Below are 18,231 nucleotides of genomic sequence, written 5' to 3'. Positions count from 1 at the left end.
TTTGAAACCTATTTTTTTCTCAGGAATTCTGCAATCTGATAAACGGAATCAAGTATACTTAGAGGCAAAAACTGACTTCAGTCATTATTCTAATTACATAAAAAACGTTCCTCTTATTTCTTAATGGAATTTACTCATTTCTCCATATGAAAGGTAATGAAAAACACATTAAAACCACTCAATGTTATTAACCTGCTAGGTGAATGAAATATTGTGCAGTATAAATGCACTTTTAACTGTTTGATATTCATTCCCAGTAACAAATGTTTGTTTCATCTTCTGATTTCATGTAAGCAGTATCTTGCTTTGAAAAAAGAATACATGTATTATCTCAAACTCATCCTGTCAGTGTGATAACAGAAATATGTATTTGATTTATAAAATTAGGAGTTGTGAATGAAGGTATTTAAATGGTACTTTGTTTGTTAGTTTGATTGGGTTTTATGTCACACTGACACAGTACAGGTCATATGGCGACATTCCAGATTTACTGGTGGAAGAAAACCTCAGGTGCCCTTCCGTGCATTATTTCAGGCATGAAGGAGCACCTGACTTAAACCACCTACATTCCGTAAGCTAGCTGTATAGCTTCCTCGCATGTAAGAATCCAAAGTCCCCAACAGAATTCGAACCCACAGCGGTGAGGGGTAAGTGGTTTGAAGTTTGAACGACCTTAACCACTCGGCAAACAGTTCAAAGTAGTACTTCATATAGAAACTTCAAATTTTCATTCCTTAACATGAAAGCAAGTAAGCATTAATGAAAATTATACCATGTTAATCTGGTAAGAGTTGTTGTCTTGCTGGACTACTGCTAATTTAGTACTCATAGTTAGTTGTACTTATCAATACATGTTTGAAGTGACACAAGATTTTGGAGGGCTGATTTCTTGGTCTGCTCCCCTCCCCCACACCAAGCCCTTTTCATATAACTTAAGCAATCATCATGGGATACCCATGGCAGAACCAGTGACATTTATCATGTTACATGTTAATCAGCTGTGGGTATCTGATGATGTTATGCCATTATTACGCTGAGTGGTGAATTTGCTATGAAACACAAATCAAAAAGTAAAAAGATATAAAAAAAAATTCAATGATTTCTAAAAAAGAGAACAAGTCATGTTCTAGAAGTAAAACATGAAAATGGCAACCATGTGTTTTGATCCAACAAACAAATGGAAAAGCTTGATACAAAACATTAGAATCTGACAATAAAGTGAGTCACTAGATATCAGCATGATATGTTCCATATAACATTTACATTTATCTGCAAATTAGTACTTGTACAAGATCAAAGAACTCCAAGACATTATTATCATTCATGAAAATAACATCATGCATTTCATATCTGCAGAGATAAATCAAAACAAGCATCTCAATGTTTTATAAAAAAAAATCATACTTCGATGTTTTCCTTTCATGTTTAAATCAAATATTAGTCATGATTTTATAATGAAACCCAGGAAATAAGACATGCACTGTGTGTAAAAAAAGTTTTAACAAAAGCAAAAATATTTTAATTCCTCCCCAGGAGGGATGGAGATTTTTTAAACAATTTGATCATCAAAAACCAGTCTATAAATGCATCTCTACCATTGGTCAATTTCTCAGCATTGTTTTTTGAATCAACCAATCAGACACTAGGAAAATGAGGTCAGACTGGTTTAATTAGATTCACATATTATATATGGCAATTTATGGCCTCCGATACATATATTTATAGATGATTACAGAAACATTTTTAAATCATTATTAAACTTTCTGAATAACAGAGGTAGTTGGAATTTTGAGGAGAAAAATCCTTGCGATTATGACTCAGAGGAAGTCGATAAAAAATCTCACAAAAAAAATAAAAAATCCAGCAGCAGATGTTTTACATTATTAATTTACTTGGCAGCAGAACAGAACATTCTTCTTTATATTTTCAAAACTACAAAATTTAATTATGTCACCTTTTGTTACCTTGCCATAGCCCTCCAACTGGTGTGTTGATTTCATGATTGAAAATAAATAAACTTTATATTTTCAATTGGAATGGAGTGTTATCGGGTTAATGCCAAATTTTCATCCATCCTTAATTAACACCATTTTATTAAATCAACTTTTTTATGATAAATCAAATGAGAGAACTGATTATGATACTTATCAAGAAAACTTACTTGTGTGATGCTACAATGCAGTGATTGTCTCTGCCAGATGGTAACCGTGGCAACGGGATAGGTCCCCACATCTGTACAATCTGTTCCGGCATGATGCAGAACCGGGACTCATAGTTTCCAGGGTTCATATACAACATGGTTGGACCTTGTTTTGGCTGCTCTATGGTAGCTGAGAATGTTGCGCTCATATTTTGTTCCTCGTCTATATCTATTTTCACTGTTTCAGTAAGCGAAGATGGGTCGGACTTGTCCATCGGTATGTTTTCAACTACGGGCATCATACTTAAAATCTGGGCACCAATCTCCTCATTATGTCCAGTACAGGCAAATCCTATTTGTTGTGACATGTTGATTTTCAATCTGTCATATTCCTTAGTATCAAACACAAAATGAGCTAATCCTTTCTTTGTGTTTTCAAATTCTATTTTCTTTTTATTACCTTTAAATTGTTTAATAAGTGGCCCTTCTTGGTCGTCATAACCACCGTATGCTAATTTAACACTGTATTTATTCACTTCTTCTGGTAGTCCTTCAACTTGAACTTTATCAAGGTTAACCGTGGCTTTCTTCGTGCTGAAAGCGTATGTTTCCTCTAGTGCAATCATCGACATACGTTCACACAATACTGGTGGGTCGCCTCTAAACATGGCTCCAAAAGTCGTAAAGCTGTCTCCGAAATGATCCTTCCATAAGTCTCGTGTTTTCTGATTGGCTTTCATTAAAAGTGACCCAGATGATCGGTCGTTTACAGAGTCATCATGTTTAAGAATCTGTCCTAGTACTTTAACTGTGTCGTGTTTATACACAGATGGATGAAGCTGATGAGAGTGCCACATGACATCGATGTCGTAACATGGCACGATGACCTCCGTTGGGTTCTGATGTTTCAAAAATAAGAATCTTTGGTACCGCTTCTGCGCAGACTTCAAGAAATGCTTGTCGTGGAAGTGTGGTAATGATACCTGATAGAAAAATACTCGCTGACGGGCGATGGCATCGAAAATGTTGTAAGATGACTTCTGCTCATAACCCTCCTCGGGAACAGCTTGCACCTCTGGTTCAGGGGTGGGTGCCGGTGCTGGTTCTGGAGCAGCTGATGTTGTTTCAGCTGGTGTTTCTATAATATAGACATACATCAAACTTTATCTTATTTTACACACAGTATGTAAAATGTAAAAACATACACATTCTTAGAAAAAATTTATATGCTAAAATCAACGTAACATTTTATGTAACTTTTGTAAAATCAAATTTTCATTGACTTTTGAAAATGTTATAATATGAATAAAGTTTTTTAAAAGCATGGAATTAGCTTGATATGTCCTGTTTGACATAGCATTAGCTACAAGACATGTATTATTTTAGCATGATCTCTAAACAAAAAGTCAGATTTTCTCAGAAATAGCATTCAAAATCACAAATAAGATTTCCAAAACATACTGAGGTGAAGTGTAATTAGGCACTAAATTCAAAGCACCCAAATGAACCTGATCAAATGCGCAATTGTCTTCAAATTCTGCACAGTAAAACTTCAAAAACAGGCCCTTCCATGCTTACAGAAATGATCATGAACATACACAATAAAGGTTTAAGGTTTATCTTGAGAAGAAAAAAATAATCTAATAAAACATACAATACAAGCAGTGAACACTACAATTGAGGCAATTAAAAAGTCCTCAAATTTACTTGGCAACAATATAGCAAGGTGGTATTGACAGTTACCAGATTCACAATGTAATGTTAATAAGTCCTGGGTGGTGCATGGTGCAGAGACCTACAGCAATTTTCTGGATCTCGCCCAACACCGGTGAAAATGCACACCACTGATTATATTGCAGATTGTACCAGTCAAGTTAATCTATTTACACCACAGAGCAAGATAATATCATAGATATTCATTAAACAAGGAAAACTTCAGTTTCATACTGAAGTAACAATATCTATCCACCATATCTATAGAATTAAATTCCACATGAAATATAATGAAAAAAATAAGAAATTCTAGATTTTATTTTTAATTTAGCCTTGAATCTAAATATTTTTAATATGTAAAGTATCTTAAATGATGGAAAGAGATAATGTAATATAAAATATAACATCTATGGAAAAGGTAGATCTCAAAGTATCTTTTCCTGTCAGAGAATGATTGTTTCCTGGTAAAATTAAGTTCCAAAAATACTTGTACATGTACTAAGAATTAGGTCTGAAATTTTTTAATGTTAAGCAGCAAAAGCAAAGCCACATATTTACACAAGTCATGGACAGTGTAACATATTGCATGTTTTGGAAAGATGATTAAGCTTGTGTATCAGAACTTCCTAATGAGAGGTTTCAAAAATAGACAAGTAAGATCATAAACAGTCTTGACATAAAAGTATGTCAATCATATTGAAAACTATTATTTCTATGCTAAAAAGTGTCAATGACAATGCTCCATTTTATACAGGATGTCATTGATCCCTTGCATTAAGACATAGGTCAACTTGTATATGTGTGTCTGGACTGCTATGACCCGAACAGAGACCATATCATCCGCTTTAAGATTATTATACTGCAGAAAGACCATATCATCTGTTTGAAGATTGTCATACAATCTGAACAAAATGGAAAAATTTGACCACACTAATAAAGATGAAGTCCTGGGTGGCAGCTTCAATTCACTACGGCTGATAATGAGCATGCATAAACAAACAGCCTGTGTCAATTTTGCTTAGTTTCACAATTTTAACATGTAAATTGATGTTAAATTGAAAACCATGTATATTGTGTACAGATTGCTTCAATAATGTGTTTAAATTTAACTATTATGCAATGACCTTGGAATGGTAGCAATAAGACTGCAGTTTTATATGAAAGTCACTTAGATTAAAATGCTACCTTAGATCGAAATGCTACAAAATAACTAAAAGAGAACAGAGCTGATAGTATTGTAACTGGCACAGAAACTAACATAGTAGTGACTGCATCATACTTGTTTTGTCTGGTTTTCTGGAATGCTATGAAATAATTGACTAAATGGATGTGACATATGTGCAGTATTTGTTTGTACCAATATAGTTATATATAGCTTGATGAACAAAGAAAACAATAACATGAGAGCAATGTATTTAACAATATAAACTAAACAGTTTGCCAAAATCTTAGAATATCTATTGTTCCAACTTAATGAGATAATATCTTGTGTTATTATCACGAATATTTTGTTTACCTGTGGGAGGGTTTGTCTCCGCTGGTGCAGTTTCTCCTTCTGTGCCTTCAGCTGGTTTGTCTTCTGCTCCTTCTTTAACTTCACCTTCTTTAGCAACCTCAACATTTGCTTCTAAAAATAGATTGTAATGATTTCTCTGTGCTATTTATATAATTATTATCATTATAACACATGCACAGTAGAACTTAGGTAAGCCAAAGATTATGGGACTTGCATAAAAATTCAAAGTCATCAGGACATCGACTCATTTCTTGACATAATTTCAACTCTTCAACATTTTCAATATTAGCTTTAAGCTGAATTTTTTTACAAGTTGTTGGCTGAATAACATCTTTTGATAAATGAATTCTAGATGAATTGGTTGTTATATTTCAATTAGATTAAAATTAAACTTAATCCAGAAATATTATAATGTGAGCGTGTTTGCTTTTCTAGACCTATTTAATGTATAATGTCTCAATGAAATAGCATGATAAGTTGACAGCGCTTGAAATATTCTACATGTCATTGTCATTTCATGGGCCAGTGACAAAAGTGTGACCATTTAAACCCTAAGCCTGCTATAGGCTAAGGAAACTTCTCCGTAACCAGTGCAAACTAAGATCAAACATCCAGATCTGTGCCTTTTGAACATGGTCTGCACTGTTCACTATTCAGTCATTATAATTATTTATTTTGAAATCTACCGTTAATATGATTAATGTTGCTTGTTTTTTTAAGTTTTGTCCAGCAATGTAAGGGAGAAACATTTTTTTGACATTCTACAGGCTATTGTTTTCATTTCAATGTGGAAATTAAATAAAATTAATTTTAATGGTAATAATTTAATCTATACAAGTATAAAATGATATACACATTACATTACAAAAAACTTTGATTTCTCTTATCAATTTTTGATGTTTCAAGATGATAATTTTAAATTGGTCAGCCAACATTATGCAGTCATAGTCAGGCTCAGACTAGCCTGATTCTATACTGGTGCCAAAGTTTGTTAAATTTTGATCTGACATATACCAAGGAACTATTTTTCTTTAATTTCCATATTGTTTTAAGTTCTTGTTCTTTTAAACATTTGTCAATGAAAAGGGGTTCTCTTAAGGTAGACCATGGGAAATGGGTACCATAAGGAACTGTAAAATTGACAACATAGGACAGTTATATGTCTTCAAGGTCACCTGTATGCAAAATTTAAATAAAATTTACCGTGTGGTTTATGAGTTATGGATATATTTCTGAACTAAGACTTTGCCATTAGAAGGGTTTATTTTCAGAAATGAGGAAACTCTTAATAACTTGTAATATCACCATTATAAAAAATGTTTTTCTATTGCTCATTGTTAAAAAACAAATAATAACATTCAGGTAACAAATTACACAAGCAAAATGTTTGTTTCTGAACAAAATGTTCTTAATATGTATAAAAATGTTACTCTACCCCACCCACTTTAAACACTAATTTTACCATTTCCCTATCTAAAATGCCTTATTCAAAATATCCCTAAATTTTACTTTAATGAGGGGCTGTTTTCAAATTTTGCCTAAATTTTCTTCAAGGTATATTTGTTGATCCTGCGAAATATAAAATACTTTTACCGTGTAGTTTTTATTTTAATAAACTTTGAAAATATCTGGTATCATAATTATTTGCTATAAATTTTGGCATTATTTAGCAAATAAATACCTAGAATAATTATATAGTTTAAATCAAACCCTTTTTTCTTCCATAAGGGATCAGAGAAATACATAAATAACGTTAAAAAGAAAAAAAAGAAAGGGTTTGAACCCACGCCCTTCAATTTCAATGTAGTTGGCAAGTGATTCTAGCCTATTTGGATACTCTTCAGAGTGGAGGTAATGCATTACCCATGGTCTACCTTAAATATAAAATCAAATTTCTTTTTCAGTTTTTTTTTTTCAGTTTTTTTTTTGTACCGTTGCCAATATTTGAATATTACAAATTATATTATTTGATAAAGAGATGTTACTGACAATGTATGAAAGATTTCTGAAAATTCTGTAATTTTAATTTTTTAAGATCACAAGATGTAATTGATTATTATCAAGTCATTAATTAATCTATCCAGGGACAATATTTCAAATATTTCATTTTCTATCCCTATTCCGGACCTTATACATCAGCTGCTAATGTTAGCGAGGCTCATTCTTCATCAAATGTTAGTCTTTTTGCAAACTCACTGATGCATGTTATATCATTTTTTTAACATTAATCAAAACTGATAATAGAAATTTTAAATCATTTTCAAATTAAAACAGATTGCATCTTTTTTGTAGCATATTGATTATCTTGTTTTCAGTTTGCAGATGTGTCAAATCTCTCTGATGAAGGTGTTTGTCATTATAGCTCAAGCATCTGTATGATATCATTGAAAACATTATTCAAGGATATATTAATGCCAAAAGAATGCAAAAATATAGTTTAATTAAAATAAAGGATTTAGGTCAGATTACCGGTAATGCCCAACAGCACAATGAAACTCTGATAAATGCCTAACAGTACAACTGAACTAAAGAATTTAAGGTCAGATAAATGCCTTACAGTATAATGAAACATAGATTAATGCCTAAAGGTACAATGAAACTAAAAGCTGTAAAAATATAGTACAACAAGTCACATTTCTTCCATTTTAACACTCTTGCATGGACAAAAGTTCAATATAACAAAAAAGGGTCATGTTAACTTCGAATTTCCAGTTTTATGTAGCTGTAGAAAGCTTTCAGAAGTATCTAAATCCTGATATTCAGGAATAGTCCATTCACTTGCCCTTCAATCATTTCATGTATCCGAACCCTTTCAATAAACAAAACATTTAAGGAATAAAAGTGACAATTCTTGTTTTTATCTATACTTTAAAGCTTTCAAAGACATGGTTTAATTCTTATTGTCACTTGTCTTTCTATTTTTTGGTGCCATTTATCAAAATTTCATCATCATTATTATGTTATGTTTTTTGTTACCAATCATCAATTTAATATAATCAAGTATACAATGTTTAAATGTTACCTTTGTTCTCTGGCTCTTTTGGCTCATTATTTTGACTGGGGTTCTCTTCTGCCTGCTTGGGCTCTTCAACTACTGGCGTTTCTTCCACCACCTTTTCTTTAAAAACAAGATCTATTTCAAATGGTTCATTTGGATATTTAGCTGTCCAATATTTCCTAGATTTTTCTAAAGATTTAGTTCTATCTTTCTCACTCATTAATTTATGTTCAACAACTAATCCAGCAATGCTTTTACTATCTGCTTCATAAGCAAGAGGAGCTAACATGTGACAATGCCACACCCATTCTATATCTAGAGGGGCAGCTAAACTTTCCTTTTTATGTTCCGCAGCTAATGGTAGCCAAAAAGCTTCATACCTTCTAATAGCCTTTTTAAAAAGCCATTCTTCGTATAATCCAGGGTTTCTATTCACATTATAAAGAAAATGTAATTGCTTCAATGAAGCTTCCACTAAATCCACTCCAAACTTAATCTTATTCTTGAAATTTTTCTTATTAATTTTCTGTGATACCTGTGGGCTGACCACTGGTTCACCTTCGGGTTTCTCACCCTCTGATGGAGCTTGTTCTGATGTGCCAGTTGGACTGTCTGAAGGAGAACTTGCCTGTGGACTGACTTCCTCTGATACCACCTGTGGTGCCACAACTGCCACCGGATGAGGTGACTGTGGGGTTGGTGAAAGAGGCTCAGTTTTGACTGGAACTGTGACAGGTTCTGGTTGTTGTTCTATTTCCTGTCCAACTGCAACAGGTTCAGGTTGTGGTGAGACCACAGCAACATTCATTGGTGCAGAAATAGCTAAAGGTGATTCAATCTCTTTGCTAGGGCTTTGTTTGTTTGGAGTTGAGCTACCACTGACTCTTCTCAATGGAATGTTTTCATCCAGTGGTGGGGGAGGTGGTGGTGTTTCATCTACTAATGGCGGAGGTGGAGGTGGTGGAACTTCAGCCTCTTCTTCCGCTGGTTTGTTGTCAACAACTATAGCTGGCTCTGAATATGCAACCTGAGGAACACTTTCCTCTTCTGGCTGCTGTGGTTCCTCAACAGTGGGTTCTTCTGCTGGAACTTCTGGCTCTATAGTAACAACAGGAGCAGGCTCTGGAACAGGACTTGGTTCTCTTTCAGGTTCTTGTGGTGCTTCTACAACTTGTTCCACCACTGGCACACTAACTGGTTCTTCAACTGGTTCAGAAATAGTTTGTTCCTCTACAACAGGCTCTGGTTCTGGAACATTACTGACAGGCTCTTCATTAGGCTCTGCTACAACATCTTGTTCAACCTCTGGTTCAGGTGGTAATTCAGGCTCCACAGGCTCAGACAAATCAACAAGTGGTGCTGAAGGTTCTACAGGTGCAGCTGGAATTTCTGGCTCACCTAAATCTATCAACTGACCTTGTTCAACTTCTTCATTTTCTTGATTATTTTGAATTTCAACTTGTACTTCATCCCTTAATCCACCATCAGAAACTAACTCTTCCTCAGACACTTCTTCTTGTTTTGGAACTTCAACATTTTGTTCAATATTTTCCTCCTGATTTGTTTCAGAGTCACTTACATTCATTAAATCCTCATTTTCATCAACACATTCCACTTCACCAACATCTTCAGGTACTTGATCAACACTTGATTCAATCTGATCAACACTTGATTCAACTACTGGATCAACACTTGATTCAAACTGATCGTTGTCACTTAATAAATCCTGTGAGTCACATTCCTGTGGTGGTGGTGGTGGTAAATCTGGCACAATCTCTGGAGGGGGAGGTAATTCATCCTCTCCCATTAAATCTGCGTCATCAGGACCATCACAGTCACCATTGACTGGACCTGGTTCACCATCAGCAACATTGTCACCATTTACACAAGAGTCATCTACACCATTTGAAACTTCCATTTCTGGTTTGTTTAGTCCATTTGTAAGTTCAGGTTCAGGGGGTGGAGAATCTATATCACCACTTCCATTAACAAGTGGCACATCCTTAGTAACAGGAACTGGTTCTAGAGCTGGCTCTGTTTCACTCATGGTTCAAATATCAATATCTCTGCAATTAGAAATACATAAAAGTGTATTTCACATGTATATATGTTTGAATACTTAAAATACATAACTTTGAATAATTAGAGTACATGTCAGCACTTCACACAATATACTGTTGATTTCTAGCAACAAACCAAATGACTATTAAACGTTTATTTTCATTTCAGAAGAGCGTTTCAAATTATTTTTTTATTTTTTGTTGGATTTTAAGTCACACAAACACAGTAGATGTCATATGGCGACTTTCCTGCTTTATTGTTGGAGGAAGACCTAAGGTGCCCATCTGTGCATTATTTCAGACACAAACAGCACCCGAGTAGAAACATTGACATTCTGTAAGTTTTGTAGCTGGATAGGTTCATCACAGTGAGGGGCAAGTGGTTTGAAGTCAATGACATTAACCACTCAGCCACAGATGCCCCAAGTTTCAAATCTAATATCTAGTTTCTGTTGGAAATTTTGAACTTAGTAAATCCATTTGTAATATGCTATGAAAAATTTGTGTGTTTCCTTGGGAGATATCAGGGACATTATATTTAGAGAGATATAAGCAACCAAAAATATTTTGCAAATTTTTGGGCTGTCATGATTATATACCAGCTAGATTTGTACATGCACTTAGTCTATGTCCCTGGTAATTAAGTATTGAGTTTTGAATGTAATATAAATTACTGCCTTGTGAACTTGCTTCTTTTGTTTCCTATTTAATGTCTAAGGCTTAAAATATCCCCTGTTTCCTGTAATTTTAAACAAAATACAGTTGGTGTTCATTTAACGAGCAATTGATGACTGTGTTATATCAGCTGCATTGAACACAGAAAGTTTGAAATCTAATATCTGACAAATCAGATCCCAGCAAGCACTTAATTTCTCAATTTCCTAATCAATTATTGACAAATGAAAACTTTCTTAGAATGATAGAGAACCATGTACATAATTAATTACGCTGTTCCATTAATTTGTAGAAAAAAAATAATGATTTTGCGAATTTCTTGCTAATATGAATATGAAAAAGATAACATGTGGCTTGGATAAGGTATAAATATTGATGACTATCAGCACCATATCATTGTCATCTACCCACAAACTGCTAGATAGGAATTTGTAATAACACAAATGGTGTCATGGACTCCCTAATGGGCAATTGAATTTTTTTGTTGTTGCCTTGAAGACACAAATTGGTATCATGTTTATAGCCATTGTACATGCAAGCTTGTTTTGTACATGAAAACAATACTATACTATCAATCAAATTTTATGACAATTTCTATACTGAGAATTCATTTACAGTATATGATATTACAGTGGATTGTCACAAATAAATCATGTTTGTATAGTTTTCTTTCCCATTAATGATGTACCTAATGATATTTTTTTCACAGCATCTCTTCTGTCAATTTGTAAGGAAGATCTATCAATTTATATATCATTTGTATGACTCGAAAAGCAGCAGGACATCTCTGAGTCTAACTCGAATAACAAAATATGCGATATAATACGCTACATTTGATGATGAGATTGCTTAAACATTTATAAAATCCCAACATCCATTCAGTTGATTTTAGTTTATACAAATTCATTTTAGTGTGATTGTGTTGAAAGCTATAAGCTTATTGAAACACTCTAGAATCCGTCCCTGGAACCAACCAGTACTAAGCAATGAATGTGAAGTTTCTTGCTCAAGGAAACAATGACTTATTGAACACATGTGGTCAGCAATCCTTAGGTTACTAGTCTGACTACTCGGCCACTCTGTTGATTTTGTATAAGCAGTTGAGGGCCATTTGTGGAGAAAATAAATTTCCTGGTTAATACAATACTAACAGATAAAGTTAACCATATTTTTTTCTTCTGAAAACTGCTGAATCAACACTGCACTTTCTGTCTAATATTTACAGATGGATAAATAACAACTTACAAATTTTCTTTATATCAGAGATAATCTTACTTTGATGATTTACGAATACATTATTTGTATAAAAGTACTGTAATTAAAGAAATAAATCAGTAAATTTGTGATCCTCTACCCAATTAACTTTTCTCATCAACAAATATATATAATATATAACTCAATCAAGTTCTGCATAAAAGAGTAATAAATCTATCTCCTTATTGCAGGATTCTCTCTATATAATTATAACAGCTGGGATCAAATACAAAGAAAAATATCTCACAAAATCTTGAAGAAAAGTAAAGTGATCTATAAAGAGAACAAAGTTATATCCCTGAGGGAATTCTAAGAACCTACATAAAACTCTTTAATGACATTAATATCAAATCTTAATCTCTGGCATTAACAACTTACAAATGTTCCCTGAAAAGAGAGACCTAATATTTCCAGTATTTTTCTCTTTATATAATATTAACTTGACAATAACATCTGAAAAAAAAATCTAATATAAACTCCAGTATCGTTCTTTTTTATTACACTATAATTATCCTGTATCACAGTAATTTTTGTTGCATCTTGAAATTCTCCAGACGAAAGTAAATGAAGTGCTGTTACCACTGTCATTACAATAAACACTAACTTACTATACTATAGTAGACTATAGTACTAACACTATAGTACTAATCACTTGTATTATTGAATGTTTAACAACCATGAGGAACTACTTTTAACCCACAGAATATCGCTTGTTGTATGATTACTCAGTACTATTAGTAATCATGGAGTATTTCAACATACTGACTGTTGCTATTTAATCACTTTAGGAACCATGACCTATATTGAATATATGATACTCTCAGCATCATTGGTGTGTATTAATCACCACAAAATCTGCTTCTAGCCAGCCGCCTGACCTGACATTGTTAAAGTTGATACGGAAACTCAAATAAATAATAACAATAATTATTATTACAATTATTATTATACTAGCTACTATCTAAATTTATAATGCCACAACAATCTGTAGATATTTTTTTTTATTTTAAAACCTCTATAATCCTACTTTGTGCTCAAGTCAATCTTTCACTGAGTCAAGACATAATAATAATGTTATTTTTAATCATCTTTTTGAAAGGAAAAAACTGCTACAAACAGAAAATGTTTTGGCATAATAACAGTGAAAAATATAACCTTACCAAAATAGTCTGTGCCAAAATTCGTTGTATATTTTATAGTTTAAAACTAAACACTACATTATTTAATATTTGAACATTTTAGGTACAATGATAGTGAAAATGCTTAAACTAATTTTTTTTTTTTTTTATTGAAATTGTCAATATTTGCAAAAAATACAATTACATGTACCGGTATATAAACAATAAAAGAGCTACTGTATTTATTTTGAAATACATGTACATGTCTCTTATACAAAATTAATTGTTAAATATAATAATTTTCAAAAATCTACTTCAATCTTATAAACCTTAGAAGAGAAGCATATATTTTTTCTTGTTCAAAACATTCCAACATTTCAGCTAAAACTTTGCAAAAAATCACTTTTATGTCACCTATTAAATACCAATAAAAGCACTAGAAAATGTTACAAATTTATTACAAACCTTTATGTTAAAAAATCCAAGAATCTCATTACAATAAAACTTCTTGTTTATTTTTCATAAATATTCCATAAAAAAACAAACCACCAAAAAACACTGCATGTATGATTTCACTATAAAAATCCCTTTTTTTCTGCTACAGAAGAAAGAAAAAAATTTGGAAATTTCTTAGTTGCATAGCATGAAGTTATCACATTTGTGTCTGGGAAGCTGTAGGGTGCCTATCATATATCCTTGATAGGTTGATAAGATAAAAATTGCCTTTTCTGTTACCATGGAAACTGCAAAGTTTGACAAGAAAATTCTGCTTATCACTGGGTATCAACTACATGTCAGAAATCATGAACCCTCATTGAAACTATTTGTCAAAGCATGAACCAATATCTCTGTCGAGTTATCTTTGTAAATAAACGGAACAAGTCTGCTAATGAACTAATGGATTTTGAAAATAAATAAAGATTTAAAAATGAGTCAAACCAAACTGAATGTGAATCAGACAAAGAAAAGGTTTCCTACTAAAGAAATTATTGACATAGAAAAAATGATTAAAGACATTTGTTGTATCACTAAAGTAACAAAACTATCAATAAATAGGGTGAAAATAATCAAGAAACATTCAGAAAAATTTAAATACATGTAAATAAAATTAATCACATCACAATTTTTTTTTCATAGTGTCCATGAAACATTTAATATTTCAGAAAAAAATATACGCATACTCATGACAAAGATAGATTGCCCTTTTCCGCACAATGAATCAATTTTGACATAAAAATCCTAGATATTATTCAATATATCCCAAGTCTGTAGCCACAGAACTCCACAGAGTGTGTGATTATTTTGCCTTTACAGACATCCAGTCTATTCCATCTTACCAGCCCATGCTTTTCAGACTTTTACAATCAATAAAATATGGAGCTACACTGCTTTCTAACAATTTATTCATGAATGAAATTTTTACTTTCTTTCCCTTTTTCGTATTTTTATCCAGAAATACTCCTGCTGTGCATTAAAAGTGCACCAATTTTCACAACACTTGAAAACTTTCTTCACACTGAACCAAATTACTGCACGTAATTTTCTCCCTGTTTTCTCACACTCTGAAAATTAACCCTTCTCAAAAATAACACTACACTGAAAAATAATCCATTTAAACATTTTGATGAAATTCATATCTGAATACAAAAGTATAAAGTCCCTTGAAAAAAGATGTTCTTTTTACAAACCTACCATTTAGATTCATAGTTACTCCACTTTAATGTATCTGAAATAAAGAGACTATGACTTAATGGTATTATTTGCCGTAATGAAGTTTATCTCAGCAATATCTCAGAACCAAGAACAACCTAGATCCCCTGCTAAAAAAGCGGCATTACATCACACACAGATGTTTCTTCCATCAAGTAAAAGAATTATACAAGAACAAAATATACAAGCCTGTAAAAATGTTAATGTATTTTACAAAAATATTTCTGTACCACATGAAAACATTTCTGTAATTGCAAATATACATAGCTTACCCCTGATGAGGGTAATATTTAACTAGCTCATAAAGCAAGACTGTGTTTTTGTAACAGAAGACTGTAACATAAATTTGAGACACAGTCCATCAACTGGTTTCTATAAAACATGATATAATTGCTCTGTTACCATAAATTAAGAATGCCAAGCCCTTGGTCTTTACATGCTGAATGGAAGAACAAAATATCAAGTTTCATAGATTTATGAATGTCTCTTCATAACTGCTACTGTATAAATAAGATTTTTCTAATAAATAACAAAAATATATATTGAAATTAATAAAAAAAGAAATTCAGATAAACCCAAAGATTTCTTTCGGAATTACAGAATAATAAAGTGCACTCACTGTACATATTGTATAAAGAAAAAAAATCCTTTTATTCTAGAATGTTTTATACCTGTTAATATTTCACAACAAAGTTTTATAATTAATAATCATGAATAATATATATTAAAATTCTATCAGAAATATTTAGAAGAACCCAAAGATTTCCTTTTGAATATAAATCAAGACACCTACTGTATTGTATAAGGAAAATATTCCTTCTGTCCAAATAGATGTACTTCCTATACTTAAAGCTAGAATAACAACTTCTATTTCTCAAGGAAACTTTTACAAGTACTTCAATATAAATACAAAAACAAAAAAAAAAACATTTTTTTTCTCAAAATCTGCAGAAGTGGGTTATTTCGTCACTAAGTGTTATATGATAAAATGTGAAGTATGTAATACCGCAGTCCGATGGTTGCCACAGCCGCGTGCCAGAATGTCACATGTCATCAGGTCAATATCTATTTTTTCCCTATAAGTACAACATCTGCACTTTCCCCCTTTAACCCACACTTTGAAACTGTAAATCCTTATAAGTATGATGATAACAAAAATATGTTGTTAAAAATAAACACCATATTTAAATCTTCCTCTTAGTTAAATGCGACATGTTAAATGAGCTGCGTCACGACAAAACCAACATAATGGGTTTGCGACCAGCATGGATCCAGACCAGCCTGTGCATCCGCGCAGTCTGATCAGGATCCATGCAGTTCGCTATCAGTTTCTCTACTTGTTATAGAGTTGTAAGCGAACAGCATGGATCCTGATCAGACTTGGCGGATGCGCAGGCTGGTCTGGATCCATGCTGGTTGCAAACCCATTATGTTGGTTTTGTCATGACACAGCTCAAATGTCTTGAGAATGTCATTAAACATGATTTTTGTTGCACAACTGATGTAACTGTGAAGCTGTGCCAATATTAGATAATGCAACATACAAATTTTAAACTAGCTTCTTCATGATTATGTTTGATATAGATTATAAAGGAAAATTGAAAAGCTATAAATTACCCATCCATTTTAAGAAAGTCTAGTAAACAATTATATTTCCTGATCTTTATGATCATGGTTTATATTTATTTGTTTTGGTTCATTTTAAGTTTTATTTTAGTTCAATTGTGTAGGAAGCTTATTATATACCTTATAGACACACTCTCAAATCCGTTGCTGGAACCAACCAATACTAAGCAATGAGTCTCAAGGAAAGAATGGCTTGCCCCTGATTTGGGTTTGAACCCAGGCGTATAGTGATCCTTATATTACTAGTCTGACGTGTTTACCACTTGATCATTACTTATTAGCAGCATCATGAAAACCATGGTTTTTTATTTTAAACAAACTACTGTATACTGTAATTAACAGTGTTGAGTTATTGGGCATAGAGTTTTTGCAGGAAAGTATGGGTTTTCCTTAAATAATTTATTTTATTTAAGACCTATTTTTGTGGATTTTCATGTAGATCTATGTCTATGATTATGCCTCATTCCAGACAAATTTAGCTGGTGTAAAAATCTGTAAGTTCCATTTTCTTTACATTGTTATTAACGTCCACAATTTTGTTAAAATTAATCTCTCACAAATATTTCTTTAACTACAGACACTTCTTAATTGAATCTTTGACTATTTATGGACAGTTACCATACAATAAAAAAGACAGTTAATTGTCAACAAGTAGATACTTGGTAAATATTTACTTCTGCCATAATTTTTCCCTATATGAGCCGCGTCACGACAAAACCAACATAATGGGTTTGCGACCAGCATGGATCCAGACCAGCCTGCGCATCCGCGCAGTCTGATCAGGATCCATGCTGTTCGCTTACCAACTCTATTACAAGTAGAGAAACTGATAGCGAACAGCGTGGATCCTGATCAGACTGCGCGGATGCGCAGGCTGGTCTGGATCCATGCTGGTCGCAAACGCACTATGTTGGTTTTGTCATGGCGCGGCTCATATGATTATACACAGGAAGGATGTAGGTGTTCAGAAACAAAAACTTTTGACACTTGATTTATACAAGTTTCAAGTGCTGCTACTTCAGATTTCAATTGTAGCTGCAAGATTTTATCCCTATATAACACATGAGAAGAAAAAATCATAGCAGGAAAATTATTACACTTTGCTGAAACTGTGGTCAGCTACTTTTATTCATTAATTGACAATTAAAACTATTTGGAGGCTAGATGTAACAATCCCACCACTACAGTTTGACTTGCTTCACACAAGGGATTACTTTGTTTAACCATGCTAAATATAAAATAATGGACTAAATGTCCGTCATTCAATCTAATCAAAACCATTCATCATTTTTCAGGGAATATTTTTTTAAAAACAAGAACTGACTGAAAAGGATACAGTGCAGACCATGATAAGACAACATAGATGTGCCAGCTGATCTTGGTCTGCACTGATCACATGGGTAGATTCAGTCAACACCAGC

The 18,231-nt window shown here is 32.8% G+C and overlaps 1 protein-coding gene across 6 annotated transcripts in view; it reads right to left on the bottom strand.

Annotated features, from left to right (window-relative positions):
- LOC132741742 (uncharacterized) overlaps positions 1–16,133 on the bottom strand; it is a 48,094-nt gene extending 31,961 nt beyond the window's left edge. Inside the window, exons 1-4 of one of the 6 annotated variants that reach the window (XM_060729995.1) lie at positions 15,978–16,133; positions 8,392–10,433; positions 5,370–5,480; positions 2,162–3,278 (exon numbers count right to left, since the gene is read on the bottom strand). In XM_060729995.1, the coding sequence (XP_060585978.1) occupies positions 2,162–3,278; positions 5,370–5,480; positions 8,392–10,414 (3,251 nt within the window). In that variant the 5' untranslated portion in view covers positions 10,415–10,433; positions 15,978–16,133. The other 5 variants (XM_060730000.1, XM_060729996.1, XM_060729997.1 and 2 more) reach the window with 5 other exon arrangements.
- Positions 16,134–18,231: the final 2,098 nt, after the last annotated feature.

This window comes from Ruditapes philippinarum, unplaced genomic scaffold (assembly GCF_026571515.1).
Source record: "Ruditapes philippinarum isolate M1 unplaced genomic scaffold, ASM2657151v2 ctg6569_1_1_1_1, whole genome shotgun sequence".
In the NCBI taxonomy this organism is placed as follows: Eukaryota; Metazoa; Mollusca; class Bivalvia; order Venerida; family Veneridae; genus Ruditapes; species Ruditapes philippinarum.
This window is presented reverse-complemented; position numbering and strand designations above follow the sequence as displayed.